Here is a 27111-nt window from a genome sequence, read left to right on the forward strand (position 1 = left end):
CATGCCGAAAATTCAATTTCCACAATGAAAATGCGCGAGAAAATTGTCTTGCCTGCAACAGACAGAGAGAGAGACATAGACAGAGAGGGAGAGTAAAAAAGAGAGGGAGGGCAAGTCTCGGAGAGAGAGAGAGAGAGAGAGAGAGAGAGATGGATAGATGGCTGTGCTTTGGTTTGCTGCTCAAAAAGCGCATGCGCTTTCAACGCCAGGCAGCAAAAAATAAAGGGAAATGTGGCAAAAGCAAAGGCGGCGCTTAGGGGCACAAAACCCACCCCCGCCCAAACCACTCCCCCCTCCCAGCTGCTCTGCAGCCATCTTTCAGAGACGGCGACTGCGACGCCAGCGCAGATCTAATTTGCAACAACAGCAGCAACAGCAACAGCACCAGCGACAGCGACGTTGACGTTGCGGCAGTGGCAAGCGCCGTTAGATCATTCACATTCTGACGTTCCACGCGTTCGGTTGACATCCCACATCCAATCTGTAGCCCCAGATTTATCTCTGGGATACTGTGTGAAAGACGAAACTGGCAAAACACAAAAACCAAACCCGAAAAATCAAGTGGATTATAGTTCTCTGACAAACTGGAACAACTTCTGCCCAAAAGTGTATCCCCTGAAAAACATCATCTAATTAAATTAAACCACGTGTGTGTTCCATCCTCAAACCCTTCTGAAACTCAAAAAACTTTAATTTAATCTCCAACTTCCTTTGGGGCCGATTAGACCACTGATTGACTGTGAAGTTACTTCAGCACCTGGCACGTGGCAATCCTTTGTGATTCTTGTACTCAAGAACTTTTCAAAAACTTCTTCAAAGTGTTTAAACGCTCCTGCTCCAGCGCCAGCAAAAGTTTCACGTGTGTTCCTTGTGCTGTGAAAAGTGTGGGAAAACCTGATCGAAACGAAAGCTAAGAAAAGGCCAAAGCGAAAAGAGTCCGTAAAGGAAAACGCAAGGAAAGGGATTTTCTTCTGTGACACGCTTGAAGAATTGCTGCCAAAATTTTCACGGACGGTAATAAGGTGAGTTAATGGATGGTTAATCTCATTAAGAATTTCTGTAGGAAGTTCTTAAAAGAAACACATCTCAAAACTGTTTCGAAAAGTCTTCAATGAGATCTGATTTGTAGAAAATAGTCCTGAGATTTCTAGAGGACACTTTTAGCGTGAGAAAGGAGTATAATGTTATAGTCTTTTGATAGATTGTAGGTTAATTAGTATAATTACAAGGTATACTTTATTCATTTGAAGATACTTTTTACAAGCCCTAGTGAATCCTTCTTCTTTGAGTAGAGAAAGATGTTTCTTGTAGGTCTAAGAAAAATTGTAAGTAAAGCAAATGCTCAAGCAAAGTGTAGAGATAAAAGTTCAACAAAGTTCTCCTTGGTTTAAGGGAACATTTATGAAATATGTTCTGCAGGAATTCTTCCGTAAGCTTCTCCATTTCTACTGTTGTAAGGTTACTTGATATTGGTCTATTGTAAAAGAAATCTGTTAAATAAAATTGAACACAAAATGAGTAAGAATTCTTTTGAATTGAAAGACTATGGAATATATAGTCAAGGCAGGGCCGAAAAAATTTGTTTCAAAAATATACTGAATCTTTTCAAATGTGTATTATAGATTATTTTCCATCTTTATTTCCCAAAGTAATGATTAATTTTACATTCCTTTCAACAAGAGAAATATGACATATAAAACCATAATTCAATTAACAATATATAAACCATTGATACTCAAAATACATTCCAAAAATACTATACTCAGTAAAACTCAGAACCGAACCTCTTAGAATGGCTATAATTCTCGTAGAAATATTACTCTTACTCTTCAAAATCTTTCCATTCAAATTCCAGAAAGAAACATAATTTATTTAAATGCTTTTAATTTGAATTGAGGAAATATTTCTAATGAGTTCCAAATGTGATAAAAATCTCATCTCTCAAGTATCCCCCTCCCCCCATATCCTTACGGGTTTCTGTGTGTGTGTGTGTGGAGGTGGAGTGGTGAAGTGTCTGGCAAGAGTGTTTGTGTTGATGCCTTTCCTGTGAGAAATCGCACAAAATTTGTGAACACTTGAAGTGCAAAAGGGACAAAAAGGAAGCCAACGAAAGCCAGCAGGCGAGAAAAGAATTAAAAACCGAAATTGGGATATGAATAAAGGATTCGAGTAGCAGCAAGGATTCAAAGGAAGTTTTGCTTGGGGAACGCCAAAGGAGAACGGGAACGTACGAAAGTCTGACTGCAGTGGAGCCCAGCTCCTTCTCCTCCTCTTTGCTAATTGAAGACAGACCAAAAGTTGATCATTCCCCCAAATGCAGTTTGAATAATTGATGATAATTAAAAGAGAAAAAGGAGGAGTTCCCCCAGTCAGAGCAAGAGAGAGAGGGACGGACTGATGACTGCTGGAAAGAGATGGCGAAAGGGTAACGAATACAAAATCAATGGCAAATTATTTGCCAAAGCGAATCCGAAGCGCGCCAACAAATTAAGAGGGAAAGAAGGGAAGTCGGAGAGAGAGAGAGACCGAAACGAAGTTTCAAATTAAATTGATCAACCGCAAATTAATTGGCAGCCATGCAAACGTTCAACGCTCTACTGGACGCCACACCCAGTCGCCCCCCGCACAGTCCCCCACCAGGTCATGGGGGGATCCATAGGAGTCAATTGGAGTTGGCCAATGTTTTCTCCCGCAACCCACACATTCGTTTCGTTTGGTTCTTTTTTTCCATGCCATTCGTCGCCAAAGTTCGTTCGATTCGTTCAACTCAATTAGGGGAACACTGGTCTTGGAGCCAGGGAGGGGATACACTGGCTGGACCACGAGTCGCAGCAGAAGAGGGATGGCAGGGGTGGGGTGCCACTGGTAGCAGCAGCAGTGGCAGAGGGACTGTAGGGTGATGATGACATCGCAGCACAGAAATAAAATACAATTTGGCATATTTAAATTAGCAAATAGAATTATCATACAAAACGGTTATTGGTTATTGGCTCTCCCGTTAGTCCCATTGGAGGTTAGGTTTTTACCCATGTTTATTGATTTATTGATTGCTTGATTGAATTGAATTTGGAAATGGAAAATGGGCCAAATTGATTGGGCAATGGATAGATAGATGGATAGAATGGATGAATGGATGGATGGAGCCATGTGGTTTACATGGGGAATTCAATATACGAATTATAAATGTCAAAGGATTGGTTTTAGATAGAAGTTGGGAATGGAATTTCAGTTGGAAATCATACCAAACAGATTTCATGGCATATGAAAATTTATAGATCCGGCTATCTAAAATACTATTTAAATTTCATCCAAGTCTAGCAATCTAATTTTCATATAATTTATAGAGGAATTCATGTTTTGAAGCGTTTTATTTAAGAACAGCATCAAATGTTCTATGATTTATGATGTTTGATTATCTCTGATTGAGATTAAAGTCTTTCTTTAGAGTTATCTTCATCTCTTATCTTGGTTCAATGAACAGAAAATTTTACTGACGTATTGATTTCACAAAATCGGTATTTTATGATCATAGAAGTACTGTCTGTAGAGCTTGTCTTTATAGCTTTTATAAAGCCAACAATAAATATCCTATTAAATATCTAGATCATTATGATTTCCTTTTTAAGTTTTTCTATGACGACTTTAACTTTTTCATCTATATTTGCATCTTATATCATATTCAGATTTGATTTCCAAAGTTCTTCCATCACCAGTTTAAGATCATTCCCATAAAGCTTTATCATCGTTCACATGACAATTCCTTGACATTCAAAACCTCCTCCTCCTCCAGCCCAGGCATCTTCTCAATCAGTTAACGACCCCCCATCAAGGCGTAAGGCTTTATATATGAATGAAAGAATATACATATATTCACTGCAGGCAGCCCCCACTGTCATGAGCAGAACAAATGCACAAAACAATTTGCTTTAATTAAACAGAAAATTCAATCAAAATATTTATAATACAACAAGAAAACAAAGACAAAAAGCATGGAACCAAAGTGGGAATCAACGCTAAAGGGGGAGTGTGGTGTGGTGTGGTGTGGCATGCCTCCCCTATGCGGGCGCCCCGAAGATGTTATATGCGCTGAAGGGTTGCCTACGGCTACGGATCGCATTTGGGTTCTGTTCAGGTTCTGTTTTTGGTTTTTATGTTCTGGTTTGGGTTTCGGGATAATTGGCGGCGACACTTGGACACGGACACGGACAATTTCATACAGAAAGGAGTGGTGCAGGGGGGTGGGCTGGCACTGCACATTGGTGCATAATTCAATTTACAGAGAAAGTTTGTACTGCAATTTCCATGCGCTGATTTTCTGGGTGGGTGGCACTGGAACTGGCCACCGACTACACAGATTCGTGGCATCATTCCGGTCTGGTCTGGGCTGGTCTGGTCTGTCTATGGGTTCGTCTCTGAGTCTGGGTCTGGGCTATGGCTATGGCTATGGCTATGGCTATGGGTCTGGGTCTGATTCTAGGCGCGAGCCAATTGACACAATCAAATTCGAACCTCGCAAATTCGCTTAATGCGCCGCGAGACAAAAACAAAACCAGCAAAAAAAACCCAAACTGCAATCAACACCAAGAGACAGACAGCGAGAGGGGGGGCCGAACAAATATGCAGATACTTTGGGCATACAGTGGCAATCATCTGGAAAGGAAAGTGGGTACGATGGAATGGAAAATGGAATGAAAAATGGAATGGAAAATGGAATATAAAATGGAAAATATATACTGGCTAAGAGTTGAGGTTGATATGAGGATATATCTTTATAAAGAAGAGATATAAGATATTTATGCAGTATTATCCATTAAGGATCTTCATTCATTGCATATATTTTACTTCATCAGCTGGAGAACTGACTTACTTCCTACTTACTCAATCTTTTTAAAATTTGGCAAAGTTTTAGTCCGATTTTGATCACAATAAAGCTTAATCAACTAAGAAGAGAACAAATATGGAATATTTGAGTTCAACTTCCTTTCAAGTTATAATCGTTATGTGGTGTGGTATTGGAGATTATGATAGATTCCTTAGAATCTCAATATCAACTAAATCTTCCAATAATGGTCTCCGTAAGACCATCTCCGTTACTCTTTTGATAAATATCCATTCACATGGTTCATTCATCAGAGGCCTCACTGCTTTCCATGCACATATCAAAGCCCACGTCCAAGTTGGATCATCATCAGCGTCACCGTCAGCGACTGTGCGCCAGTTTGCGAGTAGTTTGATTACAGCCGGACAGTGGGATAGACTGGGGACGGACGTCTAAAAACGGATGCACTTTACTTTTGTGGCAAGTGATAACCTCATCACTTGCATGAGGCATGCCCCCAATCTCCAACCCCCCTTCCCATACTCCTATACCCCTCCTATACCATATCATATCATCTCACCTCAGATGGAAATTATCGCGCGTTTAGTTTTTCCACAAACAAAAAAAAAGAGAAAACGCTGTTTGTATGTGTGTGTGAGTGTGGGAGTCTGTGTGGGTGGGCGGGCAGGCAATTTTCAAAATGCGTTTAAGTGGCTCTAATGCCAGCGGGATGGGGTAACAGGCACAGGGATTCCGCTATGCGATGCGCACGTGGATACAGATACCCGCATGGATACATGGATACCCGCGTAGAGATACAGATACGCGTAGATGGATGGATGGATGGATGATGATGACTCTGTCTGTATGCGAATTATGCCATTTTCTAGTTTGCACTCTACAGATACATACACAGATACAGATGCATGCATCTATAGATACAAAAGTGCATTCGTGTATCCGTGTGTGCTCTTCTCGCTTAGTCGCGATTTGGCAAAACTGAGATTCAGCCGACCGATAAGTCCATTATGAAGCGCTTTTGTTTTTGCTGCTCGGCCAGAAGGTCGTTGAGAAGGAGGTCATGTCTGTGTGACCTTGGGCAGGCTTAGGAGGAGGAGCAGAAATGAGAGAAAAAGCGGAGAGTTTTTGTTTGAAATTGGTTTAGTTGGATAATTGTTGGCAAATGGCAAAGCCATTGGGAAGCCATTATGATGGTATACGATTTTTAGGAATCAGGGTTAAAGTTTTAAGAGAGAAGGAATAATTTTGTAGCGGAACACGTACCTCAACATGAAGATACCCGATACGGTACTTAGTTTTTGCATATGCATTTATTTATCTCTATCTCTTTAAAAAATTCGATAAACTCTAATCAAATGTGGGGATGAAATTTCGCTCTCGGTTCCCAAGGTACTATGAAGTTATAGAAAACCAAATTTTGACAGTCGTTCTAAATTAATTCCAGAGAATACATTTATGATGATGGGCAGATCATAGTTGTTTTTCCAAAGAGATCTCTTGGGATTTCTGGATAATCAATTATTTAATAAATAAGTAAAGTCTCAGAAGAAGATTTAAAGTTGGATATTTCAAAGGTCTCCTTACCAAAATTTAATCTATTCTTTAACTATGCTGCGGAGAAAGCCCTGAAAGTTATCGCTAATTTATCACTTCTATAGGGATCTAACTTCGAATTTTAGCTCTTCTCCTCCGCATTCCGGAATTCCCAAAAGTTAAAAGAGCAATGTACTCACCCATTAAATCACAGACCAGACTCTTTTTTTAGGTACCAAGCGACGAATATTTTGAGTGCCTGAAACAAGCGCGAAAAAAAGAATATACAAAATTAACTCAAAATTAATTAAAACGCATCAGAATATAATGCAATTTGATGCAACAGCAACGGCAGAGGGCATTATGCAACAGCTGCCGCTACTCGTATAAAAAGTAATATAAATATAAATTAATAATGGCACGAATAACAAAAAAACAAAAAAGCAACAGGAACAACAACAAGAAGCAGACCAGCGAAAGAGACAAAACGAGCAATTGCATTAATTGAGCAAACAACAAAGTGGGGAAATGCGTCTGGACGACAGACGAGAATGACAAAAAATCGGACGACAACACTGAATGTCGGAAACATGAATACGAATGTGTGAATACGTGAATGCGAGTGTATGAATATGTATGAGATGATGACGACTACTCCAATGCCAATGCACTTTTTCCATGCAACAAATGCATTTTGCAGCGCGGAGAAATTATCAACTGTCGCTTGATTAATTTGAATTAACCAAATTAAAAATGGAAACACAAGTCAATCAGCGAGTGCAACACCCAGAGGCAGAAGCCATACGAGGGGATGAATGGGGAGCAAAAGAGGGGAAATGGCAGGGGGAGAACGGCAGACAGAGAGGAAAGTCGAGTGCGAATGAAGCAACATCAGAATGTACCAATGCTTTCAAAGGGATATGATGATCATTTAAGATTGGAAGAAATTACATACTATATGTAGGTATGTAAATTAATTGGAGCCCTTAGATAATGGAACACATAGATGACACAAATGAGCCAAGAAAAAAAATCTAGCAAGGAGATTGGGGAGCTTTAGGTGGTGTGTTCTATAATCTTAACTGGAAAGAGATTCTAAAAATCTGTACCATTGAAAGAGCTAAGTGCACAAAAATGAAAATCATTTGACCTTTTTTGGTTGCCCTTGACCTTTTCTTTGTTAAGATTTCAGATCGGTTATCAGCCATTCGAACTCTCTTTCTATTAAGTATAGTACCTCTTTTATCTCTTTTTACACATCAGATTGATAAAAATAGATCATTTGGAAATGCCATCAACGCAAGTGGGACCACGGGAATGGCCTCCCACTTGCAGCAAACTCCCTTTATCTGCCACACTGCCACTGCTCCGGCAGTTAATGCAATTTTGTGAACATTGCATCCGCTTCCGTCTCTGTCTGTGCACGGTCCCTTCCCTCTCTCTGTGGTCCCTATGTAATCCCCCAGCTCTGATTGAATTTCCCCGTTTTTGGCGTCGGCTCGTGGCAGAAACTAGCGAAAGCCTCCATTACTAAAACCCCACTGTTGCTGCTGCTGCTGCTGGTGCTGTCCGAGGACAGGTTGGACAACAAAGGCTTACCACACAGATTTGCACGTATGACCCCGGTCTCTCCATCGCTCTCCACCTCCACCTACTGCTCCTCCTCTGTGGAGTGTTGCAGCCAAATCGAAATCGTTGCGCTGTTTAGTGCGCACTTAATTGAATTTCGCGTGTGCTCTGCCCCACCATCCATCCAGACACTCGCACACACACACACACACTCTCTCTCATAGATACACCGTTCGACTGTGTGAGTGTCGAGTGTTGCATTGTCTAGGCCACAAACATTGTGCCAAGTGCATTTCGTGCAATTGGATAATTGCATTTGGCTTGGCGTTGCCGCCAGTCGGCGACAGTTGCCACACCAATTGCAGGAGCACCGAAAGCAACAGCAACAGCAACTACAACACACACTAAAACTCTGAACCTGTGCCACGTGTTGGCTGTTGTCACTTTTGGCACTTGGAGCCACCATTGGCCGTGGCAGGTGTTCGACAATTAGCAGCGGGTGCCTGAAAGTAGGCTGCAAAATGGCAGAGGGAACAGTGGAGGCGCTCTGGACTCTGATAGAGATTGGAGTATTGAGCGGAGGGTTTTTGATGGAGATAATTAGGTCTTAAATCGGTAAGGGATCTATAAAGTTCTTAAGTAAACTTTTCATTGAAAGATCTAAAGATCGGAATACTATAAGTATTAGTTTCTGTTACACCTACATTCTGGGACATTCAGTTGGCATATTCATAGCCCATAACACCCTCCCCAATTCCCCTTCAACTAAGGATCTACTTAGGCACTATGCACCCATAGTGATGCCCAAATAAATGACTAAAGTCCCCCATTCCATTACAACCAATTCCTCATAATCTCTACGGCTCTTTGGGAAGGGCATTAATTTCAAAAATCAATTTCAGAAATATGTAGCTTTTTGATTTGATTTAAATGTAACGCCCCGAAAGGTCCAAGCCCCAAGTGCGCTCTCTCTCTCTCTCGCACAGCCCGATGCACACATGGGAGTATTATCCCGCAAAAGCACTACTACTCTGCCACTAAAACCCTACTTGCCACTGACCCCTGACCTCTCCATCTCCCTCTCGCTGGGAATGACTGTGCCGCTGCTATCTCTGTCTCTGGGAAAGCCTGTGTGCCGTGCCTATTTAATACGTCCAAAATAATTCAGCATAAATTATTCAGTGGAAATTAATTCACTAACAACACCAGTAACGGCGTCCCTACCTCTGGGCCCTATCCCCCGGTACCTTTGGAGCGGATGATGGCACTAAAACTTTAGAGCAGGACGCAGGTCCACCGGCAGCGGTGGAGGCCGAAGCCGAGGCCGCATGTGCAACATTAGACACGAAATGGCAATTTTCCATTTGGCAAATGAGTTTTGCGGCCGACGGACTCCAAATATAACAATTATGCAAAATTACAAATTCTCACAATTCTAATGGAATGCCCAGGGCCCAGGGCTCACGGTGGTAAGGTTGTGGGACGGGAGATGGGGAACCCAGGGACAGGTGATGGCCCGGCTCGTTCTCTTGCTAAATGGAAATTTATTGGCGCCACTTGTCGGGGGCATTCCGCCCAGCGCTTTGGGGACCAGGACCGCATCTGTGACCAGGCAGGAGGCAGGACACAGGACACGCGCAGGGCGCAACCAACCGCTGAGCACGTTAAATTATTTTGCGTGTGTAAATTTGGCGGAAATAGTCTGTAACATGATATGCTAACACTTGTGGTGCAGTGGGAGTACCAGTGCCAGTAGTGTAATGGGTGGGTGTAATGGGCGGGGGCGGCCTGTCGTGTGGCCTCTGCCATAAATAAAATTCATAAAAAATATTTAACAAATTTACTCAAATAAATTAAAATGTCACCGAAAACTGGGGAGATAGAGGAAAATGGAAAAGCAAAATGCTACCCAAAAAGGAGAAAGAGGAAAGCAGAATGCCATCGAAAAAAAGGGAAATGGGGAATGCCCCACCTGCAGTCGAGGTGGTGCACCAGTGGCTTATGGTCTGGTCTGGTCTGGTCTGGTTTTTTGGGTGGCTTTTGGGGCGAAGCTTACAATTAATTTTAATTGCAATTGAAATGTAACTGGAAATGTGATATTCAAAAATAAAAACACTTTTTGGAAATACAAACACAGGAAATTGCCATGTGTGCATGGGATGGATATGGGATGGTAATATTTATACCAAATGTATGCAGGAACTATTACATATTACATATTGATGGCGGTACAGACGGTACTTTATATGAATGAGGAAATATTTATGCATTTTGTTTGTTTCGAAATGCATTTTGGAAGAGCTTTTTATAGAGAAACTGAATTTAGGAATGTATGAGAAAGAAGTACCATACAAGATCGGAGTAAATATCATAGATTGATGAAACAAGATAAATGATCTTCTGTTTTTTTGGTAGTTCTGATCTTTTGCTAGCCTTCAAAGAGATCTTCACTGTGTATTCCCACCCATATCGATTACAGATTGCAAAAAGGAAAGATACTTTCTCAAAGGCTCTTACACATCTTTCGTGTGACATTTTGACTTTTTCTCCTCCCTTCATCTATGAATGGGTTTTTCCAGAAGGGAATTTTCCACCCCGGGGTGGTGGTTATGCATGAGAAATTCCTCAACTAATTAAGCAGTAAAATGCATTTGAGGCAAGGCGCCAGCAAAATACATGGAAACCAAATGCATTCGTCGGCTCATAACTGATGTGAGTTCATCAACGGAGAGGAGACTGTCTCGCATGTTCTTGAGTTACACAGCGATGGCAATACGAATACTTACAGTTTCGAGTCTTTTGCGGCAAATGCAATTAATTTAAATCAATTGATTCGTTTGAGGACAATTTAATTGTATGCAGACGACGGCGACGACGACAACAACGACAGATACAGATACAGTGCAACAGTCAGAAGATGCAAAAGCAGATGAAATCGATTGTAGATTATTTGTCAGAAGTCTGTAATTGCCTTTAATTGAATCGAATTGAGTTTGAGGTGCATATGACAACATTAAAGGCGACGCAGAGTCGCTGCTGCTATACCCCGAAGCCCGTGCCATGCCTCATGCCCGCATTCTCAGTCTCAATTTGGTTCAAGTCGAAGTCGAAGTCGAAGTCAAAGTCTCAGTCGAAGATTCAGTCTCAGTCGGAGGAGGCCCAGTCTTTGCTGCCCCGATCTTCAATTGAATTGTGCATTTAAATTACAAGTTTCTTGTTCAGTGACGGGCAAGTGAATTTATCAAAATTATATGCAATTTAAAGATTCTTTATATCGATTCCGATTGTGACTCTGATTCTACATATATTCGGTTTTCTGTTTACAGCTCGGTCCTGCAGCTGCGGGCAGAGGAATGTTTTGCTATCAGTGCCCGCCCGCCCTCCACCCCTGCGGACCGCATCCGCCGCGCCTGCCAACGCTCGACTATCCCTTTGCTGCCACCCATCCATGTGAGTATACCCCACACCCCATCCACATCACAGTACATCACAGTAGAGGAGGAACAGATGGACTGCTCTGCCTGCCAAAAGTGCAATCTTTTGGCTCGCATCGAATTAAATTTAGATAAAAAGCCAATGATAATCGTGGCTGTCAATGGATTATTGTCTATCTGCGTATCTTTGTATCTTGTAGTTACATTAACGAATTATTCTATTAGCAGCACGTTGGATCGAGAGCAGGGGGTTGGCTCTAAGGGCTCGGGACCTTTCCTCTCTCTCTCGCTCTCTTCCGTTGTGGCATATCAGATTTCATGGGCGCACATGTCGAGAGTTTGATGTTTGCCTGTTGAAAGTTTGTTGCACGGTCAGAGGGTAAGTGTGCTGCTTAATGGGAGAACAGAACATCTACATATAGAGTGAGAGGAATAGAGGCATAGAAGGCAAGGGAATAGAATAAAGATACATATGTACTAAATGGCTGAAGGAAAAAGTTATAGTAGATAGATGATCACATTACTTTCCAAGATGTTTTATATTGGGAGGAGAAAAATGTTGCTGGAAAAGTAAGTGTTGTCTGCGCCTTGCTCCAAGGGCTGTGTATATTGTTTTTGGGTTCTGTGACCGACTTCTGATACCTAAAATTTTTCTCTTCTTCAAATAAGATCTTCTTGTCTCAGATAGCTTTGCCCTTAGGGATTTATATACGCTAAATTTTCTTGTGTAATACGTTTCTGAATAATTAATGATTGATAAAAATCCATTTAGAAATCAAATACCATATTAAAAAGAACACTTATGAGTACTCTTATCTATCTAATATGTATATTTTTCCTATCTAATCAGGATTCCATTTATAGGACTTAAATTTCGCACTTCTATTCCCTCATAAAACATCCAATTTGCGGAGTTCTTCAAAGGTTTTTCTCTCGCGTTTCTCTCTCTCTCTCTCTGGAAATCTCTATCACTTAGCGTATGATGGAAAATTCTTTGGGATGTTGGCGCGCATAAAAATTCCATTAAACCCCATTTTCGTTGAGTTTCGTGTAAAGAAAAGCCACAGAGGAGCAATTTGATTTCCTATTGGTAGGGCGGGGCTCTCCTCTCCGCTCCCCCTGTGACTGCTCCTCTCAGAATGGGGGCCCCAATCCACACGAAATAAACTTTTCCTGGCACTCCAGAGTCAGAGACAGGGACAGCATATAACTATAATTGAATAAAAAGAAAAATAACAGAGATGAGGAGCATACCAGCGGCAACACTCAATCGATATTCGAATGCAGAATCATCTGAAAGAGAGGGCCAGATACAGATACAGTATCTGTATACAGAGCGAAAGAGAGGGAGCGGGAGTGGAGTTGTAGTTTTTGGAGCCAAAGGAGTGGCCAAAGGCAAAGTCAAGCAAACGTGAACGTGTCGAAAAGTGAAGCGATCCATTCGAATGGAATTGGTTGCAATTGGAAAGGGGGGGGATGCGGATGGGAAAGGTACGACTGGGACTGGGACGGTGGCTGGGGCTGAAGGCCTTGCTGGTGAGTGAGGGAATTTTTGGATTTCATTTCATGCAATTATCGGTATGGCAAAAGCGTTAATGCTTTGCCATGCAAATTTTTGCCTTGACTCTCGGAATGTGCGCGACGACAGATTTCGACAGATTTCGAGTCGATTTCCCTTCCGTTTCGCTCCGTAAAGTTTCGGTTTTTTTTTTTGGAGTTTGAGGCGGCATTTATCGAAAATCATAAATCAAAGCGCCAACAGCCGACACCGCAAATAGTTTATTGATTTTTACTACCACCCATAAAAGGCACCGCCGAAAGATATCTTCAAAAATATATTAAAAAAAATCCCATGAAAATAAAATAGAGACCGAAAAAAAGACTTGCCACAAATTGCAGTGCATTTAGTGGCTGCTGATGTTTGGGTCCCTAGCTGGGAGAATGCGAGTGTGTGAGGTAATGGGATTAGATGAGGACTTACGAACGCATTACGAAACATCTTGGCACGTAGATAGCTCTCTTCTCTCCTCCTCGGGGCAATGCCCCCTTCAGTGACGGGCTGCCCGGCTGGCTGGGCTGGGTGGCTCTGTGCTCTAATCCTAATCAGGTGCAAATTCTATTTACTCTTGACTGATTCAATATGACAGACAGATAGATAGATATACATATACTCGTACGATAACTTATGTTTCATCTGGGAGTTATGACGGGAGTGCCCAAGGCCCATCACAGGTCAGGCACCTCTAGTGGCTGTCGAGGGGCTGTCGCTTTTGATTTGGGCCGCGTCTAATGTGCCTCTAATGCAATTTAGTAGGTAATTGAAGTCGGTGGTTCATATTGGATTGCTGGCAGCAGACTTTAAACGATTTCAAGTTATTTGAAGTGGCAAGTACTTATACAGCAGGGCATAAGATACAGTAATAAGTCAAGAAGTTAAGAACAAAAAATTCATATTCATAAGATTTTATCAATTCCTTACTCCCATATGTGATATAATAATGGGATATAATTCGTATATAATCGCTTCAAAGCGCCCGCAACGAATCCACTTAGGGCGTGTCTCTATTCGCGCTTTATGACATAAGCAAACCCCAATAAATATTGCACACAAATCACAAAAGAAAAAAAAACACTCACCCAACATTTGCATAGCTAATTCAATTTAGTTTCTGTTTTTTTCGTGATTCCAATTCGTGATTTCCCTGGCATTCCCCCACCTACTGCGAATATACACAGGCCACCCCAAAAGAACTGAGAGCGAGCTGACACCGAGAGGCAGAAGTCTTCTCAATTGCTAAACTAATTTAAAATTTGCCAACGCGTGCCTGGACTTTTGAGAACGAACTGAAATTGAGACGATGATGGTGACACTTTCGTAAGGGGTGACACGATACTCAACCTTATGCAATGGGAATACTGCTGCAAGACGGGAGGGTGAAGGGTGGAAGGGTGAAGGGACCATAAACTAGGGCACTGCTCAAGAAACTACTCCACTTCTCTGCTACTCCCATAATGAATGCTAATTCCTTTGGCTCTTGGATTAAGTAAACGAAAACAGAAATCGAATGAAAATTGATTTTTGTTTGGTATAGATACCAAAAATGGCAGACAAAGTTGCAGACATGTATCTTACGGATACAAAAACAGCACAGTACAGCACAGCAGACATGCCTTGAGTGGGTGGAGAACTGGGCTGGTAGCTGATTGCCAGGGAATGCTCCTCCTTGACTCTCCTTCGACGACTGCCGGCTGGTGTGTCTCTCTCCTTCGACGAGCGAGGCAAAAGACCGAAAATCCCTTAATGATGGTTTCGCTTGTTATGCCAAATGTTTAAAAATTGAATTATCTCCCATTACCGGCGCAGCTAACGAGCAGACACTGAGCACAGAGCACAGAGCAGCTCTGTGTGGCACGAGTGAGACAGACAGACACACTCTCCGACAGCGAAAGAGAGATGGATAGAGAAGGCTGGCGTCTGTGCGCCCCCTCTGCGTACGTACTTTTTGAATCAATTTGCCAACAAGGATTTGTTAATCCTGTCTTCCTGACAAGTGCGGTTAGTTGACTTGTTGGTGCCTGCTTCTGGTGATGCTGCCACTGCCACTGCCACTGCCACTGACGTTTGATGTTTGAGGCAGGAACATGAGGGTGGTCTCTATGAGCACAGGGTGGGGTTGTTTAGGGCTGGGATTGGGTTCTGCCTCTGCCTCTGGTTTGGGTTTGGGTTTTTGGGGATTGTTGCCACAGCAAAGCTTTCAGCATGAAATTCTTATTGGAGAGACGACTGGACTGGCCTGGACTGGACTGGACTGGGCCAAGCTTTTGCTGCGCTTTGGGATTTGCACTCGAAACCTAATTGTGCTAATTGCCGCTTGGTCGTTCTCGGTTGTGTGTGCGTGTGCGTGTGTGTGTTGCCCCCGCTCAACGCTTTTTGGTTCTTCTTTCTGTTCTGTGGCCTCACATTGCTGGCCCTGAGGCATTTATGACCAAAAATCATCCTTGCTCTGTGCCTGCTCTGCTGCTCCTGTTCTCTGGGCATTTCCATTTGCATTTTAGGCAATTATTGGCTGGAAAGAATTTGATTAGCAAGAAAATTGCAGTGGAGCCAGCTGCTAGGCAGACATGAGATAAGTTAGAGATGAGAACACACTAAGCGGGTCTCAGATAGAAGACGGTTTGACAAGCAGCGATAACGATACCAGAATGAAATAACTATTGATGTCCTCGATAAGTTTGGATATCGAGACAATAAATATTGATCAATAGTTGGAAATCTTCGATAAATAATCAATATTTATTAATGAATGCCATAGCACCGATACACCGATACTTAGACACCATTCTCCGCTTCACTCACCCACCTCTAATGATAACCTATCTTGCAGAAAATCGTTAGCCCCCCTCAAAAAAGATATGCTGAGTGCACGTATCCGGACTCATCGACTATTCGATTAGCCTACGAACCGTCCTCTCTCATCGAACGATGAGTTCCTCTGTGAACAGATTGCTTAATTTTTGGTCTGAAGTGCGTGCTTAATTAGCAGAATACATGGATGGTTTGGCTTACCTGAGAGATACCGAATAGAAGCCGAAAGCAGAGTGGAAACATTTTCTAATTATTTTCATAATTAAATATTAATCGATGGCAAGCATAACGACACTTTTCCGACCCCTAAGAGATGGATGCCAGAGAGGTGGAGGGAAAGAAAAACGTAGCAAACATCATTAGTGCGCATTACATAGAGTCCCTGGGGGGGAGGAGCATGGGTTCGAGGACGGGGCTCTGGTACGACCTTCAACATGGCGCAAATGAATGCCAAAGTAACAACATTTCAGCTAATCGGATTAGAGCCCAAAGCGGGCGAGAGAGAGAAAGAGAGCGAGAGCGCCACACACTCCACCAAAGAGAGTGAAAGAAAAAGAGACAGAAGCTTCACGGGGGGAGGGACCTTTGGCAACGAAGAAAATTAAAATTAAATTTTGCAATCTGCCAGCTAATTATTTATTTAAAATCAAATTGAAAATTAATTTTACAACACGAACGAGAGTCCGAAACGGAGTCCGGTCCGGCAAAAAAGGTCCGACAAAGTTTCCGCCTTTTCCGACTTTTGCCTTTCGACTTTGGTTTCACATTTTCCCCCTCCTGCTGCTGCTGCTGCTGCCAACCCCTTTCTTCTTTTGGGGGGTGGGGAGGGTGGTTTTTGAGTGGAGGTCAAGTGGGGCTGTCAACGCCTTTTTCTTCCTCTCTATCCCTCGCTATCACTCTTTTTCCCTTTCTCTGTCTGCTTCTGGAGCTCAAAAGGCAGTTATAAAATATTTTGTAGCATACAAAATGGCGCTGCTGCTAGAAAATTCAATTAGCCTGCAATTTTTGGCAACAGCTGGCTTTCAGCAAAGGCATGTGGCAGCAGAGCCGAGCAGAGCAGGGAAGGGGTTGCGTTGCGGGGGCGAGCCGTGGAGGCACTGTGGAGAAAACTCTTCTGTCATGAATGATTTCGGAGGCAGTTATAGTTGGGTCATACAATATTTAGAGGAAAACTTGTGATTGAAAGCTGAACTCTAGGGGAATTCTGAGTGGAAAGTGTAGAAATAGGAACAGGAATGTTTATAGCAACTACAGGAAGGAATTACAAGGAGAGTAGGAATAAACTCTTATAAATACAGAAGAAATACGTTCGAGATACAAAGATACCAAAGCCAAAATCCCTTTTTTTCTGATACTTATCTGTGAATCTATCCAACCAAAACCGCACTAAACACTTCAACTACATCTCCCAAAAGCTACTGAAAGGTAGTGTCGGAAAAACAACAACATATGCCCAGCTTATCGGCACTTATGCTTCTACGCTTTTCAATTAGTAAATCCCCCAAGTTGCAACTAGTTGCATTATGCCAGCTAAGGCAACGCCTCACATGACTAATACCCAGGATTCTCACGATATGCTTCTCCTTTCAACAGACACCAGCTACTCGTATCATCCGGCCATACACGATGAGACCTTTGTCCGGCGGAAGCAGCGACGGAATCGCACCACTTTCACACTGCAACAGGTAAGAGGAGAACCAGAACCACCACAGAAGATAGAAGATGGAAGGAATGTTGTTAAATTTTTAATTATTTTCTTTCTCGGACTGACAGCTGGAGGAGCTGGAGACGGCCTTTGCCCAGACCCACTATCCGGATGTGTTTACGCGCGAGGATCTGGCCATGAAAATCAACCTCACAGAGGCACGTGTTCAGGTAAGAACTCCATCTTTAAAACTGTGATTTGCTGACCCCTTTTTGGGGCACCGGAAAATTATGTAAAATAAGAAAAAGTTTACGAAATCGTATCAAATTTCATAAGAATAAGACCGTAGGACAACCCTAGGCCGGTCACGCAGTCTGATCAAAGCTCTCGCTGTTGCTGTCTCTGTAACTCATCCTCCTTCCAATCTTTCTCTATTAATAATGCATATGCATGCGCTGTAAAGGCCCAAGGATTCGGGGATTACAACAGGCAGGGGGAATGGGTTTCGGACGGGGTGGCATGTTCCATACCTAATGCAATAACTTCCTTGAAAAAAATGTATTATATACACATTTTGAATGTGCCACGAGACGCCAGCCAAGAGCAGAAAAATATGCAAAGTTCTTAAGCGTTAAAAAAAAGAAAGAGAAAATAAAAAAAGAATATGGAACGGGGAATGGGTAATGGGGAATGGGGAATGGGGACTGAGGGCACAGCAAATTGCTTTTTTCTGTTGGTTATCAAGGCATTCTCTATGCCCCTAAATAAATCAAATTTACTTTTCAATATAACCGTTAGGAGGAGAGTTTCGTTTTGCATCAGGGACTCTAAGCCATCAGAATAATCATGATTGAGAGAGGAGCTAAAGGAGGCCAAGTAGCCCTAGAAGATGTGGGAATATTGGGAGATTCTGGAAGAAATATCTTCTCGACAAAGTTTCGAGTATTACCTTTCTATAATTTCAATCAAAGTAAACCGTTTTTGAAAACCTATCCAACCTTAACGTACATATGTATGTAGCTCTTGAACCTCATCATATTTTCTTCAATTGTCTTCACTACTGACTTTCATTCAGTCATGATTACGACGCTCATTCATTTTATCCCTGATTAGTGCCATTCATTCACAATTTTTGCACAATTGTTTCCAAAGTTAGAATCACTTTCAAGGCACAGAGAGCCACTGAAGCCTCGTGCGGCTACAGATGCAAATTAAGTCAGAAAAAGATTTTGTAGCGTGGGATGGATGGGGGGAAAGGGGTAACTGTAACTGTAACTGTAGCTGTAACTGTGGTAACCATTAGACGGAGCCAATTTGCATGGAATTGTGTGGTGCATTTGTCAGATTAGCGCACGGAAAGCTGACAATTAGCGGATCTACTTCCACACTTAAAGAGGGGCAGCATCAGATCTCAGGTTATGGGTGGGCGGCACTGTGTGCACTCGAGCACGTTGTATCTGAGGCCAAAAGCAAATTATGCACAGAAAAAGATGCTGAAACGAAACTAAATGAGGATGCAACACTAACTAGACACGTTGTCGGGGCCCACACACACTTTGGTGGCTATTAAAAACACTTTGGTGACGTTATACTCGTCTATGGCAATGACAACGTCCTCTCCATCTATTTCCGGCACAATTAGCAGGCCACTTCTCGTGTACACAGCACTTCTTATGGTCGTAGTATACCTTCGGAATGACTTTCCCAGGCGTAACCAGATACTTTCAATTCAATTTGTCATAAAAAAATGCTGTATGTCAAGTGTCCAACAATGGGACACTTGTCGCAAACACGTGTACTTGTCAGGCCCTAACAAAATTACCCAAGATATTGCCTCAATCCCAACCCCAACCCTTGTCTATATTCCCCGCCACCCCCCGCCGGTCTGTCAAATTCTGGCAACTTTGGTCCGAGTTTATAACGAGAACAGAGAGACAGATCTTTAAATGACAGACCAACGCAGAAAACACACAAAAAAAAGGAACTCACACAAATTTGTGGAAAAATTGGTGGAAAAAGCGGGAAAACATTTTCGTGGTCGGACTGGACAGCTTAGTCTGGGATTTCGATAATGGAATGAATGCCAAATATTTTGATGAGGGTGCGGGTGCGGCACCATCTTTCTCCCTCCCTCTCTTTCTCTCGACCACATTTTGACACATTTTTTTGGGGGGCCCATCATGGCAGAGCGGAAATAAATTTTATAATAAAATTTATTATGTGTACTTCGCTTGATTCCCCCCCGCCCGGTCTGAAATGGAACTCCCCACCGACTTCAGTTTAGCCGCTCTGTGGATCTGCCGCGTCGCGACCCACAACGATTGTAACCCGATACGTTTTTCCACGAGATTTTTTCGTCTGTCAATTTTTGATGCCCAACCACGACCCCGGTAGAGGTCCTGGTCCTGGTACTGCCTGTCGCAACGCATTTGAGTTCATTGCAAAAATCATTTACTTAATGTATCCCAGCGAGCTTATAGGCAAAGCCAGGGACCCAGCTGTGGATCAGGCCACATGGATACATGGCGATGGTGCGGCGTTTCACCTGACAAGGACAAAGCACTTTGAAGTTGAGGTAATGCCGAAGAGCTTGCCAATAAGTGATATTGATTGATAAATGAGTGAGAAATTTGATTTTTGAATGCTAGATGTTGAGGGAAACTCTCTGGATGAGAGTTTTTGGGGTGACAAGAGAATATTCATTGGAAAATGTGTTGGAGAGAATTTACATAATAATTATGGATTATTTTTCTTACTTTAATTTTGCAGTAATCGATAATATTTTATATAAATCGAAACAGAGCGTTTTTATAGATATTTAAACAAAATAATATAAGAGATTTGTTCTGCATAGAACATGGAGCCTTTTCTAGTTTGAAAACATTGTTCGACTGGTTATCAGAGTATTTAGAGCCTTGGGTTCATTAATCGATTAATCATCGACTTAATCTTCTTCGATATTTACCAAATAGTGGAAGAGAACATGGCTTCCATTCAATGGCCTATGAAATGCTTTCAGGTATGCCACTTCCTCATACATTAATCACGATATTTGCCATAAGCCCCTCGTTCGCTTCAACAGCAGTTATCAATTCCCCCGGATATACGATAAATAATGAAGTCCTTAGCCCACACTCTTGCCCTGCGATTACCGCGTCTCATATTTCCGACTATATGCACCTCCTCATACATAACTAATTCGATTAGAATTAATGTGCTCAACCCGAACCCATCGACAGTCCATGACAATCTCAAGAGAAACACCCACCCACCCACTCTCAACCACCCGAAAACCCCTTCGAGCCAACGGGAAAGTGGGCGACCACATATAATGCCAATAATTGATAATTTATTATAATCACAGGCACCAAAGACCACTGCGGTGAATGTGAGAAACTAGTGAGAAGAGAAAAAAAACCGCAGAAGATGACGAGGATGGAAGGAAGGAAGGCGCTTTGTGGGTGTGGAAGTGGTTTCGGGCTGAAGCGCCCAAAGGGGTTGACCAGGCAGCCTGTCAAATAATTGCATTTGCTCGAGTAATCCTTTAATGCTGATCCAAGTTGATGGCCGGCTCAACTGAATGCGGTAGTCGAACCGGGCCTTATGGCTAGCCCCAGGCGATGGGCGGTTCCGTTCCACAGGGATGGGAACGAGAGAGAGAGCGGTTACGAGAGTGTGGTGCGGGTTGCGGGGTGCGTGGTGCATGGTGTTGGCTGTTGCGGTAGCCCAATTATTGCTGCAAAGGGTTTGGTACGAGTACCTCAAAATGCGTTTGATATTAACACATCTGTTCATTCATTCCACTTGAGCTGTTTCCTCATCATCATCCTGATCGGCTGGCTGCTGGTCCTGGCTCCTGGCTTCTGGGTGTTGTTTGCATTGAGTGTTTCCTTGTGCCCCTTGCCATGGCAGTGGCACTGGCAGGGGCAGGACAAACTGTTTGCGGAAGCTAATGGTGCGCACTTGTCCGTAATTACCCCAGGACTCGGCATCGTCCTGCTGGGCCCTTCACCCTCTCTATCCCCAGATACTCTGGGTCTGGGTGGTGTTTACCTTTTGTTCAGCTTCATTGTTTCCTTTTTTGCTGTAATTTTGGTGTGTAACAACTTTGTTTTATTTACACTGGTCCTCCCTGCCATAAATTCGACGAGTGTATCCTCCCCAGGAGCCCGTCCGTCCTTCCTTGTTTGCTTATTTGTTTTCATTTTCATGGCAAATCGGTTTTCGTAACTTGTAACCGCAAAAATTCTGTTTGCTGTTTGCCCTAGCGATCCACGGAGCGGAGGATATGAATAATTGTTATGCCTATTATTCGCTTGCTGCCATTGTTCTTGAGAATTATGAGAACTTTTTGCCGCCTTTGGGCGGTGTTCTTGGGTAAATAAATTACTTGAAGAGGGTACTGGAGAAGGGTTCTTCAGCGGATCCGTTCTAATGTGTTGATAAGGAGAGACATGTGCAGCGGGGTTTACTGTTTGTTGAAGGTTTTGGGGGTAGGGTAGAGGATTCTAGGTTCTAGAGATCCTTCTTTGGAAGAAAAAGCTCTAAAGCTTTGCATCTTAAAATAATAATTCAATTCTTGGCAACAATTTCATTAAATTACAAAACGCATTTGTTCCGAGTAATACATATTCTAGGAATAATAAATTTACATACAACATAAGTGGTGACCCCGACTTTTTCGAACTCAAGTTGATATTTGTAAATTAAAGGATAAAACGAAGTAACGAAATATTACTCACTGTTCTACTTTTTAAGTAGCATACATTTTCCAATCAGTCGTTCATTTATATTCTGATTTAATTAAAATATAGAGAGATATTTCTAGGTTTTGGTGACCCACACTGCACCGAATCTTTAGGCACCTCCTAAAAGTATGCATTGCATAGCTTGAAATGCAAATTGAATATTTCAATCAGTCCCTTTTTCTTGAAATCGCAGGGAAAACCCATAATTAATTGCCCATGAGACTGAAATAATAAAATGTAAAATCGAAAAATCTATCCAGGACCTTATTCCTTGTTGTCTTTCTGGAAACAGGATCAGTTCCTCCTCCCTTCGGAGTGTAAGTAAGCCTTGGCAAGCAATCAAGAAACTAAACCAAGTGGAATTGAATAAATAAGAAACACGTTAAGGTCTGCGGAAGGGCGAGGTGGATTCGGGTTCTGTTCCCTCTGAGAGGCATGCAACAAAGCAAAATTCTGCATGAAATTATTATTGAAGCAAAAATATATACATATTCGTACCCTAAAGGCGAGGCGGAGTGAGTGAGCACACAATTGTTTTTCATTATTCAATTTTTGTCATAATAACAGGAAGGGGAACCGAGCTACAGATACAAATACTCCTGTTGTCCCTGTCTGGTTATATGTGCATATATCCCTCCGTCTCTGTTGCTCTACTCTATGCTACCCCCAAAGGGCCACAAGAAAAAAAGTTCGCCCAGCCATATTTTATTGGTAATGTGCTTATGGCATAAATATTGTATTAAGTAACTGGTGGGCGTCACCACCACCAAAAAAAAAGAGAGACGAACGAAGGAAAAGTTCAGAACTGACTGGGAGTGGGAATGGAGGTGGGTGGTGGGTGGTAGGAGGTGGATGTGTGTTTTGCTGTAGAGGGGGTGGCTGCCTGCCTTTTGGGGGTTGGATTGTGCGCAATTTATTGTTTGCCAGGGTGGGACGATGGGGCTATACAAGTCTGGGGCAACATGGCGGCCATGAGGTGGCTGTGGCAGTGGCAGTGGCAGCACCATTTGCCTTTGGGGCAAAGAATGCTGAAATTGTTTTATGTTGCGTTATGATTACAACAATGATGGCAAAATGAAGGCGAACTTTTGCACAATGTCTAATTTGAATTTTGATTAGGAAATTTACTTACACACTCACACACACACGTATATAGAGACAGGAAAGAAAGAGAGAGAGAGAGAACATTCAAGATGGCGCCTCTAACGGAAATCCCATTAGGGGGCGCTCTAAGCTCTAAGGGGAATCAGCGCAAACCGGAACTAAGAGCAAACGAAACGAAAGGGAAGCGGAAGTGGCAGTGGCAGTGGCAGGACTGTGGAAACACGCGCGCATAAGCAAGCAATCCAAAGGATGTGTCTGTGTCTTGAGGATGCCAGGGCATTGTCTTGATTGAGCCTCATTAGGGGTAAGGCAACAGCAGCAGCAACAGCAACAGCAGCAGCAGCCATGTGTGCCCCGACCCGTCCCGTACCGTCCTTTCCCCCCAACCAAATTTAGGCGCTGATTACAGGCCAAATTTGTTTTGTCTTCGTTGCCAAAATTGAAAATCAGATTTTGTTTGTTTATGTCTTAGATTGGTGTTAAGGGAGGGGAAAGGAAAGGCAATGGAAATTGTTAAAGTTTGTGAGGTGGAAAATTTCGTTTATTGTTTTCCACTCCACGCCCAACCCCCCCACCAGAACAATCATCTCTTTTCTCTCTCTCTCCTTCTCGCTGTGTGTGTGTGTGTGGGGAAAGTTTTTCAATTTTCAATTGGCTGCCAGGCGAAAGTCAAGAGAACTTGCCCCGTGGCATAAATAATAGACATGTGGCCATATCAAAAAACTTTACCAATTTCGTTCTCTCTCTCTCGTTGTCGTTTTTGTTTTCCCTTTAGGTCTGGTTCCAGAATCGTCGGGCCAAATGGCGCAAGGCGGAGCGGCTAAAGGACGAACAGCGCAAGCGGGAAAATGGCGAGAGCAGCAGTTCATTGGATAAGGTAAGGGGGAAAGAAGGCTAAGAGGATAATGATTGGAATGCAGCTGCCATACCGAAGAGACTTGGTGACCATCTTTCCTCAATCTCCTTGCAGCTTCACGACTCACGCGAATCCTCGCCAGACATCACCGGCGAAATAGATGACGACATGGACGAGATGCCGCGTCAGCGCTCCCACAGTCCCATGGCCAACGGCCCCATGGAGCAGCAGCAGCACTCCCACTCGCACTCGCACTCCCACAGCCCTGGCGGCAACCTGCATCTGGACTCCAGCGACAACGAGCGTCCTTTGTCCTCCAATCAGTTGACTGCCACTCCGCACTCTGCCTCCCAGTCGCTGGGCTCCATCAGTGCCGGCTCCCCATCGCCGGGCATGCGTGAGCACACGCCGCTGGCCAGCGGCCAGGCACCCAGCAGCCCCTCGAACTCACGCAACACCGACTCGCCCATCGAGGTGGGCGGACCCATGTCGCTGACCACCGGCTCCCGGATGGGCCAACACTCCTCGAACAACTCGGCCTCGTCGACGCCAACGCCCACGACGCCGCATGCCCCACAGATGCCTCACACTTCGGCTGCAGCGGCGGCGGCCTTTGGTAGCCATATCTTTGGCAGCTTTGGTGCTGGAAGCTCAAGCGATAAGTAAGTAAATATAAATACAACTTTTCTTCGTATACCATACCAGATATGATCCCATGATGGTAATGGCAGTTAAAGTCTCCTTAATTTAGAAGTACATATGTATGTCTCTCAAGTAGTTTTAGTCCCTCATTCGAAACGGATTGAAACTCCCAGCAAATACAATTGCAAAACATTATCGAACACCATCCATATATCCACCCACCGATTGGCAGATAGATACTCGTATCCATGCGGCATATCCCACATATGTTAAAGACAATGGCGCGAGTTATTCAGGCGATGTTCCGTTGGTGATTAGACACTGAGCGCCTCTGGTTGCACGTGCCGTTCATATCAATGACCCAGCAGCATCATTAGGGCAGGGATTTTCTTTTCGGCGAGGATTGGAGGGGAGAACGAGAGGTTGCTCTCTTAATGTTTCCGCTGGCGCACACGACATCCGCTGACCGGAAGTGCGCCAATGGAATTTAAACGTTTTCCATCCAAAACATTAAGTAGAACCGCCTTCCGTTGCGCACGCCTGTTCAATAACCCGTGAGAGGAGAGAGCACCGCAGGAGTCAGCCTCTGTGGAAGGGATGCCCAAGAATCCAAGAGTCCTTCCACCCAAATGTTCCATCTAATGTCATTATTGCTCTCATTGCGGTCGTTGTCTGGCTGGATCGTCCGACCTCCGATACCATCCTCCTGCTAGTGCAATCAACGGCTAATTTAGTCATCGTCGCCAGAAAAAAAAACCCAGAGAATAGAGAACAGAGGAAGAGTCAGAGTCAGGGCCAAAGCCAGGAAAAAGATGAAGTAGATGCCCACTTAGGGGTGACATTTGTCGCAATCCAGTGCCTGGATTTTTGTAAATATTTCCTCAGAGTACCAGTCCAGGGGGTTGCAATGAGTCCTTCTGTTGTCCTTCCGTCGTTTCTTTATTTTTCCTGGCAGTTGTTTTTGTCGCTGTCGCTGTTTGACAACAAAATGCGACACTTGCCATAAATTTTATTGTTTGTTTGTCTAATTCCTTTGTAAGTGGAAGCTTAATGACACGCAGGCAATTAGCAGATCGTTGGGTTTATAATCGTTTCGAATGTCGAATGGCATGAGCGAGGGTGCTGCTGACATGGATAGTCCCCCAGGAGGTGGTGGAAACTGCAAGCAGTAGTTCGAACGAATCCTAATTGGCTTACCCTCTAATGAGCTTGAATATTTCACTTAACATTCATGCAATTCATCAGAAATTTCGCACAAATGGTGATCTGAATATAGTTATTGTTTCGGTTTAGGATATGGTTATTGTATTATTAGAATGGTATTATATTTCTACTGATAGAACACACTTAGCATCACAACTTTTATCAAACTAACTTATCAGAAAATCCTAAAATTTCTTTGCGAATATAAGATCAGGATCATCCTTTGATCATCTAGTAAATCCTATTCGCAGCTTCACCATAAATTATTCATAATGAATATTAACTGTGTTATTTCTGGCTTTAGAGCCACTCAGATCACAAATTCAAAATTTTCAGAATTTGCTGGCCACAAGGCCATAAAAAGCTACTTGAAAATTAAATTGGGCGTAAACGAGGGTGTTTTGTTGTAGTCGAAATTTTTTGCTGGCAAAGTAACCATATGCCACGGGCCTAACGACGCACAAAAGGCGGTGGCTGAAACTCACTTTTTTCTATAGAACTCTCTCTCTCTCTCTCTCTCTTTGTCTCGTTTGTTCGTTTTTTCTCTCTGTATCAGTGGGCGGTCTCATCAGCCAGCAAAGAGGCCACGGGCGGCCCAACAAAGACTCGACCCCGAAGTCCTCAACTCCACTCACATGTCAACGCGCCCAAACAACAAATATTACACCACAATAAAAAAAAGAACAGGATCCGGTAGAGACATAATAGTTTATGCGACAGGACGCAGGACAACCCACTGGGCAGGGGCACGCTTCTGAAGATTCTATGATTGCTGAATCATTGCATCCTCCCCTGCCGATTCCTGCCGATTCCTTGGGATTTCTGATGAGTCCCGCTGCTGCTGTAACGGTTGACCAAATCGATTCCGATTTTGTTGCTGAATGCAAAAACACTCAGAATTTGTGATACGAGTGTCTCTCGTATGATATTGTTATTCAAATGCTCAGTGCCGGATGTCCTCCAGGACTCAATCTCAAGTGAAGCGTTTCATCGCAAACATTTATCATCGCATTAGTCAGGCACTCAGCTCCAGCGGACTCCAAAGATATGTATCTGGGCGCTGCTTCAGCTTTCTTTTACTTTCTTTTCTCTGCTCTCTGGCTCTGGCGTGCATATTTTATGCAAATCGAACAACTAAATAAATAATTATTTTAGTTCAATCAGCAGAGAT

At 43.2% G+C, this 27111-nt stretch overlaps 1 protein-coding gene and 1 long non-coding RNA gene across 3 annotated transcripts in view; one reads left to right on the forward strand and one right to left on the reverse strand.

Annotated features, from left to right (window-relative positions):
- Positions 1-452: 452 nt before the first annotated feature.
- The window catches only part of LOC108164257 (homeobox protein aristaless), a 32018-nt gene continuing 5359 nt past the window's right edge, over positions 453-27111 (forward strand). The window contains exons 1-6 of the mRNA XM_017299897.2: positions 453-1022; positions 11269-11392; positions 17336-17427; positions 17516-17617; positions 24015-24116; positions 24210-24757. Coding sequence (XP_017155386.1) covers positions 11296-11392; positions 17336-17427; positions 17516-17617; positions 24015-24116; positions 24210-24757 — 941 coding nt within the window. The 5' untranslated portion in view covers positions 453-1022; positions 11269-11295. The remainder of the gene's footprint in view (positions 1023-11268; positions 11393-17335; positions 17428-17515; positions 17618-24014; positions 24117-24209; positions 24758-27111) is intronic.
- LOC117188566 lies at positions 11507-13789 on the reverse strand. 2 transcript variants are annotated; one of them, XR_004472659.1, is made up of 3 exons: positions 13554-13789; positions 13358-13475; positions 11507-11788 (listed from the first exon to the last, which is right to left on the reverse strand). It is a non-coding gene; the product is annotated as an uncharacterized LOC117188566 (long non-coding RNA). The 2 variants fall into 2 exon arrangements; XR_004472658.1 differs by having other exon boundaries at positions 13542-13789.

The sequence above is a fragment of the Drosophila miranda genome, chromosome 4 (assembly GCF_003369915.1).
Source record: "Drosophila miranda strain MSH22 chromosome 4, D.miranda_PacBio2.1, whole genome shotgun sequence".
NCBI classification, from domain to species: domain Eukaryota; kingdom Metazoa; phylum Arthropoda; class Insecta; order Diptera; family Drosophilidae; genus Drosophila; species Drosophila miranda.